The sequence below is a fragment of the Phoxinus phoxinus genome (genome assembly GCF_949152265.1).
Source record: "Phoxinus phoxinus genome assembly, chromosome: 3".
Taxonomy (NCBI): domain Eukaryota; kingdom Metazoa; phylum Chordata; class Actinopteri; order Cypriniformes; family Leuciscidae; genus Phoxinus; species Phoxinus phoxinus.
The window spans coordinates 11286189-11296306 of record NC_136878.1 but is presented as its reverse complement, the minus strand read 5'-3'; the positions used below and the strand labels follow the sequence as shown (position 1 = coordinate 11296306).

The following is a 10118-nucleotide window of genomic DNA, read 5'->3' as shown; positions in this document are numbered from 1 at the left end:
GGTGTCAACATTCTTCTGTATTCACACAATATAGTCATTTCAGGAATAGATCAATTATCCCAAATAGTCACATGAAGCTGACAGAAATGTCAGAACTCTGAGGTTAACATGCTGAAGTTTCAGTCTTCTATAATAAAGGTCAATGCCACTGCATTGCAGGGCTCTAAAAAAATGCATTTGCAGGTATTCTGCAGGGGGTGTAGGAAAATCAGGACCATAAACCTTTACAGAGTGTCAGATTATCTTCTTTTCCTGTCTTGTTAGAAAGAAAGGCTTCTCAAAAATGCCAAAGTCCAGAAAATCAAGGCTTTTGTACTTGATAAACTTATAAAGAAACAAACTATAACAACATCTATTCGCATCAACTGGAGCTTCAGAATTAAATTCTGCGTAGCCGAAGCGCGCGTTGACGTCGCGCATTGCGCTGACGTCACCGTCTCTCTTCTCCGGTTAGGCGCGCGCGAAAGTATCGGAGTGAAATCTCACGAGCTCGCTCTGGTCAAACCGAACAGAAACTCTCCTAAATCTTCAAACATCTGCTAAAACAATGTCGGACCCAAAGGTAAGTGTTACATAATCTTCATCTTCTGTCCCTTTTTGACCGCGAGAGATGGTTATTTCGGATGTTTAGTTGGCGATAAATGTTTTATACGGGTCTTTTTGAACAGAGAGTGAAATCACTTGTTTTTTCCTCTACCTACGTCGCACGCTTAAACACTAGACGTTAAAAACGCACTTTTCTACTTTCTATTCTGAATATCTTGTAATTATACGCTGTCAAATTCGTTTGTTTATTTAAAATCACGCTACACTGTTAAGTTAATAGCAGCTGTACGTTAACGTCCTTAAAATTATAATTGTATGTGCATTTGTGTTCGTCACTTACTTAAAACATAATAGACAATCAAATAATTGTTCTTATTTACGTTATAAAAGTAACTTATCTACGGCTTGTTCCAATTAAATACTGCTCATAATTTGAATTGAAAGCTGCCATGCTAAGACACTGTTAGCTTGTGTGTGTTAGCATCGCTAACCTGCCGCACATGTGAAGTTCAAACTCAAAGCCGGTTTATTAGCAGCTTCCGGGTTCATTTGCGTGTTTTAACTGTATTTGCTCAGTTGTGTCAAAACAGCGGGTTGGAGAAGGAGATTCAAACACTTAAACGCCTTTAGGCCGCTTGTTAGCTTCTGCTAGCCTGAGTGCTAACTGAATGTCCACTTCTGAGATACTAATATAACTCACCCCTTTGGATATAAAGATCTGATTTTGAGTGAAGTAAACCGTTTAGCTAAATAAACGTCGTAGTATTATTAAAATGCTGCCTGAAGAAACTTAAGTTAACTAGGAGGGGTTGAACCAGTTTAAAGCTTCACATGTGTTGAAGATCTGCTGCAAGAGTTGATAGGAAAGCTTTTGAATAACGTTAATTCAAGCTAAAACGCCCTCATGGATGTTAAACTAGTGATTAGTTAATAGCAAGAGCATGAATTCCCAGCATGTGAGTTCAAGGGCTCAGAGTCAGCACCAGTGGGTGTAAGTTTGGTTGCAGCAGCAAATTTGGAGACAATAGGCCAAACTCCAGAGAGTGATCCCTCCAAATCCCACAGCTTTTCACTCCACTGATCTGATGAGTAATGTGGAAGCAGGATCCCCACTGCCAGGGTCAGGACAGTGTGAAGCTCAGCAGAACAAAATGCCATAGTCAATTTTTGTTATTCTCAAAAAGGGGTCTAATACTGGATCATGATCAACTGCAGTAAGTTAGGTCATTAGCATATTTGTTTATTGATGTTTGATTTACAAAAGCTGCTGTTATTAATTCCCCCTCCAGGAGGCACAAGATGATCATGAAGCAACCCCGGAAAATGTAGAGGACTCCAACCATGACCCTCAATTTGAGCCCATCGTCTCCCTACCTGAGCAGGATGTTAAGACCCTAGAAGAAGATGAGGAGGAACTTTTCAAGATGTAAGTCACTACCCAATATTAAGCAGGTTCAGATTTAAAGGTATTCTATGTAAATTCGTTTTTTTTTTTTTTTTTTCAAAATTAACCATTTTAAGGAGTCAGTACAACAACAATCCTTCCAAAACGTGTTTTTGTCTTGCACTGATTCACTATGGTAAGCCTATTACAATTGTTTATATTTATATTTTAGACCTGTCAAGATGCATGTCTTGTCATACTCATAGAGACAATTTGCTTCGGGCTACTTTTTACGCCTGTGTGGTGTGGGAGTGGCATAGGTTAGTTGTCACAATGAGCCAGAAAGGTTGACATGGAAAACACAAAATCAATCTTGAACCGATAAAACGAAAGCAGAATAGAGTGTGCTGGTAAAAAGTGAATGTGACACAGCTCGTAATAAAATGAGAATCAACATTGACTTGGCCAATTTTTTGTTGCTCAACGGGTGAAGGTATTTTATTGAACAGATAAATTGTCTGCTCTCTAAAGCATTATCTATTGTGAAAGTTCATTCATGTGCAGTTGCTAAGAGCCGAAGCGCAACAAAAACAATGTTCTTCTGCAAAATGCATGCAGTTTTGTTTTCTTAACCACTAGTGAGCTAAAAGTTACATTGTGTACCTTTAAAAAAAAAAGGTTTTCATTGCAGGGGTGGTAGATGTGGCAAATCCTATTACCATGCACAATTTTTTTTTCAAGAAGATACCGATTCCCAATGTTTATCACTATTCTTTTTCATATTGGTTTGATTACAAGTCACTGAGCAGTACAGCAAAACTAATTTGCTTATTTTCAAAAATGTAGCCTTACAAGGTATCTGTGTATATATAGATTAGGGATGTCAATTTACACACTTTCCTATGATCGATCGTTATTTAAATTAACGATCAATTAATCGATTAGTCATTAGCCTTAATACTGCAATTTGTGTCTACTGCAGTGGCATATAGCCAACAGCATGACACTGTGTGCAAATGCTGCTCAAAAGACTGTTCATCTTCCTCACCAAATGAATGTGAAGGAATTTTAAGTCTTAATAAAGAGCTAGAAGGATTGTTAAATGAGTCGTTGTAATTTATCATTTAATAAAACTACTTATTTAATAATTAAATATAACGACTAGGCCTAATACAACTGTCACCAACTCGCCTCAGATGTAGGCTAGTGTTGTCACGATATAAAAAATTATGACTACGATACCAGACAAAAATACCTTGATACTGAATTGATACCACGGGGGGAAAAAAACTAAAACAAAGTAATTGAAAAATATGAGTTTTAATACGTTTTACATTTTTTATTTTTAATAAGTTAAAAAAACAAAAACTTAACTCACTTGACTAGCATGTTCCTGCCCTGCTTTTTGATCATTCTCATTATAATGTTATGTAAAATGACAGTCCCAATCATAGTTATTATAAGTCGTGCATTGCTTTTTGGGCTGTGCGCTAAATGAACACCGGTAAACTGAAGCCCTTTGCTAGCTGGTTATTTAACTCAACGAAAATGTATCCTATATGAGATTAATTAGATGTATACAAAACAAACATATTACAAATTATATCTGCACAAAATGACGCTAATGTACAAGTGAACTTAGTTCAAGTTGTGTGCTAGTCAGAATGTGACTCACGTTGTGGATGTGCTCTTCCTGAAGCTACGCGCAGACACAAGGCAAAACAATGTTTGATTAAAATATTGTTCTCTTTGTAATGTTATGTAATTTGACAGTCCCAATCATATATTAGTCGTGCATTGTTGTTCGAGCTGCTGATACGTTAATTCTTAACCAAATGTATCCTATATTAGATCAATCATATATAGGCCTGCACAAAATAAACGCAATATTACAACTTACATTTGTACATAACAAGGTTGCGAATGCACAAGCAAACGTGTTGTCAATCATGAAGGTGTAGCTAGCCTTTTAAAGGCTAAACTCTGGTGTGCTCCCTTTATTTCTTGTGTCTGCTTTACGTGTTTTGCAGTTGAGCAGCACGCACACACATGACCTTGCTTAATTAAACATCGATACATTTTATTGATTAAATTATCAATATTATATTTTTTTGTTTACAGATAATAGGACAAATACAATAAAATGTACAAGTGAAATAAGCAGTGCTTTCATTTTTTTCAGCTGCAACTTTTCAATAAAGAAATTGAATGAACAAATGTAAAAATAAAACACTACATAGACTGCACTGTATAAATTATTTATCAAGGATACTCACCAATATGGGCATTTTTATTAGGGATGTTAACCGATGATCGTTTAACTGATGGTTGACCGTATCAACGTTAACCGATCAAAGTTGTTGGTAGTCGGTTAAAAAAAAAAAAGTGATCTCTAAATTATGCCTGGTTCAGATTACACGATTTTAGCCCGATTTTGGCACGATTCGTTTGACGCAGGGTGTCGTGGGGATTCGTAAACGACAACGGGCGTCGGGACGCAAGATTTGATCGTTTCATCTCGTATAGTGTGTCATAGTGGGCGACAACCTACGTCGCGTCTGCGATGCTTCACGACATCACGACAAAAAGACTAGCATGTTTGATTTTTTTTCGGTCCTCCACGACGAGAGTGAGTGAGCGAGCGAGCGAGACAGAGTGTGTGCTAGTGAGTGTGTGTGCTAGGGTGACCACCTGGCTATATTGCTCTGTTGCAGGTCAGACCTGATTTCGCGGGACACGAGGGAGATAACTTACTATTATTATAGGTGAATAAATATTGATTTTATATTAACGTTAGATGTCTTTGCTAGCTTTATAAAAATGTTAGTCTATGACGGCGCTGACCGGCGCTGTGAACGTCACTAATAGCCTAATATAAAACTCATTTTAACAGCACGGGTCTATTCAATCTAAATAATTAAGTGAAAATAATAATCCAATCGCTAAAAAGCACATTTCCAAATAAACACAAATTCCATTAGGAAAGACTACAGATTAAATGCGTTCTTACCGGATTCAGTAGCCTATTTTTGTGTCTTTTCCATGCGTGATGGTGAAACTTCGGTGGCTACACAGCAATCTCCTTTTTTAGGGTCACCTGTAACTGGTTTTAACCATGTATATATTTTTTTCTCCCATTGCTTACGAACAAAGACGCTTTTTCTTCTCGGGAGCTCCGGATAGATCCATTTTTCTATTGCAGAATATTATTTTTTTTTCTCAGTGTTTGTTTTCCCGAATTCCCGCTCTGGCTAGAACCAATAATAACGGCTGCGCACGTTCAGTGTTTTCTTATTAACTTTTTTTTTGTATAATTGTAATTTAAAAGGACGATTAAATAAAATGATGCAGACAAAATTAAAATGTGGGACACTGCTTATGACTTGCGGGACAAAGCTTCAAACTTCGGGACTGTCCCTCACCCCAGTGTGTGTGTGTGTGTGTGTATACGTGTGAGAGTGAGTGCGTGTATATGTGCGAGTGAATGTCTGCGACGGCACGCGATGACTGGTCAGAAAGCAACGTGTAGTCTGACATGTTTCTTGTCCACGACACAAGATTTTAGGATTCAAAATCGTGTAATCTGACACAGTGACTATCGTAACCGACAAAAAAATCGTGTAATCTGAACCAGGCATTAGTCTATTATAGACAGTGGACTAAACGCTACTACAGTTAGCCGTCACATTCCAAGATCGTTTTGTGTGAAGTGAACAAATCCCTCACTCAATCTTTCATAACTCGCCCGTTTGTACTTAATAAACCAATAAAAACATTCGGCGTGAGGTCACAGCGTTTGGGTTCTCGCGCTCACAAGGAATGCGAAAAGTAAAGGCTACAGGCTAACACACTCGAGGTTAGAGACAGGGCAGACGACAGGAGGAAGCGTGCAGAAAATAGTAGTGTGTGTGGGACCATTTCTCCAAACAGAACAACACAGATAAGTTGCAACTTGTGTGATACAGTGCTTAAATATGAAAATACATTTCAGTGGTAACAGATAAGGTGATGATGATCATCATCTTTCTTTATTATTGTTAGCACTAACGTTACCTCAAACTAAAGCGGCGTCTCTTCGGTTCGGAGCTGTCATTTTCTGAAATGAGCCGCGGCAATGTTTCAAATGAGCTTCTAACGCTAGACAAACGCCTTTATTTTCAACGCGATCACCTTGTACACAAACCATTTTGAAACTAAGGAGCCATTTGTCCGCCGATTACATACAAGCTCCTCGGCGCCGCGTTTGCGGGACTCATGTTTCACGCTGTTGGGGATTTCAAAAAAGTGACGTGAGTGGAAGGGCGCCGCTGTGTGTGTGTGTGTGTGTGTGTGTGTGTGTGCGTGTGTGTGTGAGCGGGAGGCAGAGCGGCGGAGAGATGCAACAGAGTTGCGAAATTGCAGGCGCGGCTCGAAATGGCTGTTATTTCAAATAGCGTAGCATATTTTAAACTAATCGGTTAACCGGTTTCAACCGGCTAATGAGGCTCGGTGGTCGGTCAATAATTTTTTTTAGTTTTCACCATCCCTAATTTTTTATACACTATCTGTATTTGTCTGTTCGAGTGCGGATATGCAAAAGAAAACTGCTGCGAGAACTGAATTTTTGCTGACATTATCTTCAACATGGTTTTTGTAGGAGGGCAAAGCTGTATCGTTTTGCCAGTGAGAACGACCCTCCCGAGTGGAAGGAGCGCGGGACGGGTGATGTCAAACTCCTGCGACACAAAGAGAAGGGTACCATCCGCCTTCTCATGAGGAGAGACCGCACCCTCAAAATCTGTGCCAACCACAACAGTGAGTGTAATTGTTATCTGTCCTCCTTTTAAATTTCCAATCATCTGCTGGCTTTAACTCTTGAATTGAAATCCTGTGCTCTAGTTATGCCGTTGATGGAGCTGAAGCCCAATGCAGGCAGTGACAGGGCCTGGGTGTGGAATACACATGCTGACTTTGCAGATGAAAAACCCAAAGCAGAGATGCTGGCTATTCGATTCCTTAATGCAGAGAGTGAGTACAAATGATCATGATCTCCAGAACAAATCTCAGGGATCTTGTTAAAGTAAAACTAATTAAAGCCCTACAAAATACAGAAGGAAAAAATTGTAGCGACAGAACTTTTCTTCCATATTGTGACTTGTATGCGAGTGAAATTTAAGGGGGGGACAGAGAATGTCTAATAAGGGGAGAACAGCCACTCTCAGTAAACTTCCGGCTTCTGAACTGTACCATATGAGGGCGCTCACATGACAAATGCAGAATGAATGGAGGTCTATGGAGCTATACCCCTCAAAATCCACTTTTCTCAGGATATAATTGTCTAGTCATTTGAATGTTGTATTCGAAAGGAGATGCAAAGAAATTACACATTGCTGGGTGTTAGGTTTTTTAGAGTCACTTATTTGCTTTAAAAAGTATTTTACAATGTCAATGACGTCATACACATCGTACGACCAGAGATACTGCTTTACGGCAATCCTTCAGTCACTTCGCGCTCTGCACGACAACACAGCTGACACAGGTATTTAAACGTGCTAGAAGAGTTTTTGCTAGAAGACATTCTGGTCCTTCTGGAAGACACAAGCGGTATCTGGTCGTAATCAGTCCTTCACTGACCAATCAGCGTTTATTAGCAGAATGCTAGCATGATATGGGCAACAACAACTCAACCTGAAAGAAATCGAAAGGACATAAGTACTCGTTCATTCAACTTTCGACCTTTAACCCATGTTGAACTTGCAAAACCTATAATCAAATCTGAGATTTCTCAACGGCAATCGGGTGAAAGAGACAAATTTAGCCGTCTAGCTCCATAGGCTCCCATTCATTTTGCACTCGGGCGATCAGTCCCAGTGGAACTCTGGTGGAACTACAACCAAAACTCGGTACAATAGGACTTAATAGGGAGTGGCCAGGCTCTCTGTAGACGGACTCTGGTGGGGACTTGATTCTATCTATTGTTGGTTGGATGGAGGCAGATCTGAATGCAAGCTTGTAGTTGATTGTAATAATGGGGTGTGGTTTAAGCTGGTGAAGTCTGGCAGCATCACTAGAGAGAAATGTCTTTTCTCTAAAAGATTACAATGTCAATTTTTGGATGATTCATTCATAATAAGTTGAGATGTATTTAGTAAATATATACAATTCCTGCAGACTTTAAATGATACTAGTTGTGAATAGCATAATAAATACAATGCATTTTCAAATTTAATTGTATCACTAGTATAACAGACTTCTGCTTTTGTGTGCCCTTTGTCTTGCAGATGCACAGAAGTTCAAGATGAAGTTTGATGAATGCAAAGAAGAGGCCAGAAAGTATCTAGAAGGTAAGATGATGGCATTTTCTGCCAGGATTATTGCAGACTCACTCTGTTTAAGGCTGACTCATCCGGCCTTAAACTTTTTCTGTCTGCTACAGTAACATGAAGATTGTTACAAACTGCCTTGCCATTCACTTGGGAGGTGACCGTATCTTCTCAGACATTTTTTCTTTCTTTCATAAAGTTGTGTAAGGCTTGAGTTGGAGTAATACCCTTCAACTTAACTATTTTTATTTCGTTTCACAGGTGGCATGAACAGCCCTAACAAAGTGGCAGAGAAGCTGGAGGAGCTGTCTGTGAAAGATGACAAGACAAAGAGTTCAGAGGACAAGAAAGAGGAGGTGAAGGAAGAGAAAAAAGAGGAGAAGGCTGGTGAGGAGAAGAAATGAGCCCGGAACGTCGCTTCATACGGATCCTCCACTTGCCATTTACCCCTTTTCTACAACAGACTCTGAAATTGAAAAATTGGACACTTTTGTTTTTTTTCTTTTTGGCCTCTTGACTTCACAAGACCTTGGTGCCACTCTTAATGCGTCCATTTCTCAATCATCAAGATGTTGTGAGCTTTTGTCCCATTCACAAACTCTCATATCGCCCTTCATTTTCTCATTCATTGTGGACCAGTCGTCTGTCATCATGTATTTGTGTATTTACACGACATGCTATGATACAAGGCTTGTGCTATTGATTGATTCCCACATTGGGTAACTTCTTTTGTTGTTTTTCTTTTGTACTTTAAAGAGTTATATTGTGAGCGTCTAGATGAGCACTGTCTGATATGAGAGCGGGCTGTTTGAGTTGATAGGGAGTATGAGTATCTGCGATCTTTGACTTTTCCTTACAATAAAGTCACATGAGGAACATTTGGCTTCTCTGTGGCTTGAATTTACTATTGAATGATTAAAATTATTCATTTTCTGTAGAGGGCTGCATCTGGCAAAAAAGACTGCTCTGAATAACTGAAGGAAGTTTTATTATGAGTATGACCCTTCTATTATGAGTGTGACCCTCTTCTGTTTGAATTGGAAATCAAGAAAATAAAGAATGGTTGACTCCGTTATCACTTGAGTGTGGAAAAGCATCAAGGTTTTAAATAGTTGAAACCTTTTGTCATAATGCATATTAAGTGCTTTTTAAAAATACATAGGGAGATAAGTAGGTACTGTATCACTAATGAAATACGGTTTTCATTCCATAAGGGTTGTTACAACTTAAATTCCAAGAAACGGCATTGATAAAGTTTTACAGGCCATGTCTAAGGTTTTATCTTATGTAATATTACAACGACTGCATGCACAATAATTTGGTCTCTTAGACATTGTTTTGCTTTATTTTTATTTTTGAATGTACATTTTACGAATTGCGGTTCTGATGTGTTAGAACCGCACATTTTCCACGTTCCCAGTTTGAATATATTTTTTAATAAAAGCAGAAGGGTCCCTTAAGTTGCATTTGGCATGTGATGAATGACTTGAAATCTCACATTTTATAGTGGTTACTAATTCTACATCATGTAAAAGGGTTGTGATCAAATAAAGTTAAAGACTGATGCTTTGTCATACATCAGTGTCTGTATGGCTTCCATTCAAAAGCCTAATGGGGCAAATATGATTTTTCAGCTTGTGTAATAGCATATGATTTGGAGATGTTAGTCATCATGAGACAGGTCTTTGTCTTCTCTGATAGCACTATACAATTTAAAACTGTTCAAATTAGTGTTTAAAATCATACTGATTGTGATTTAGACAAAAATATTGTCATATTGCTTTTTAGATCAGTACATTCACAATCGGTCAGAAGTGAACGCTTTGAATTTTTAACCATAAATATATAAACGTATGATTGTTAACTGCTTATTGATATTAGATTGT

At 38.5% G+C, this 10118-nt stretch overlaps 1 protein-coding gene across 1 annotated transcript; it reads left to right on the top strand.

Annotated features, from left to right (window-relative positions):
* The first annotated feature begins 118 nt into the window (after positions 1-118).
* ranbp1 (RAN binding protein 1) lies at positions 119-9808 on the top strand. The gene is made up of 6 exons (XM_079606639.1): positions 119-562; positions 1836-1972; positions 6567-6724; positions 6809-6937; positions 8191-8253; positions 8494-9808. Exons 1-6 carry the CDS (start codon positions 548-550, stop codon positions 8634-8636), a joined length of 645 nt encoding a protein of 214 aa, XP_079462765.1. The 5' UTR covers positions 119-547; the 3' UTR covers positions 8637-9808.
* Positions 9809-10118: the final 310 nt, after the last annotated feature.

Excerpts from the sequence above, each read along its gene's own strand:
- ranbp1 (XM_079606639.1), top strand. Across the intron at positions 1,973-6,566 it reads GAGGAGGAACTTTTCAAGAT|GAGGGCAAAGCTGTATCGTT; the intron begins GTAAGTCACTAC and ends TGGTTTTTGTAG. Across the intron at positions 8,254-8,493 it reads GGCCAGAAAGTATCTAGAAG|GTGGCATGAACAGCCCTAAC; the intron begins GTAAGATGATGG and ends TTCGTTTCACAG.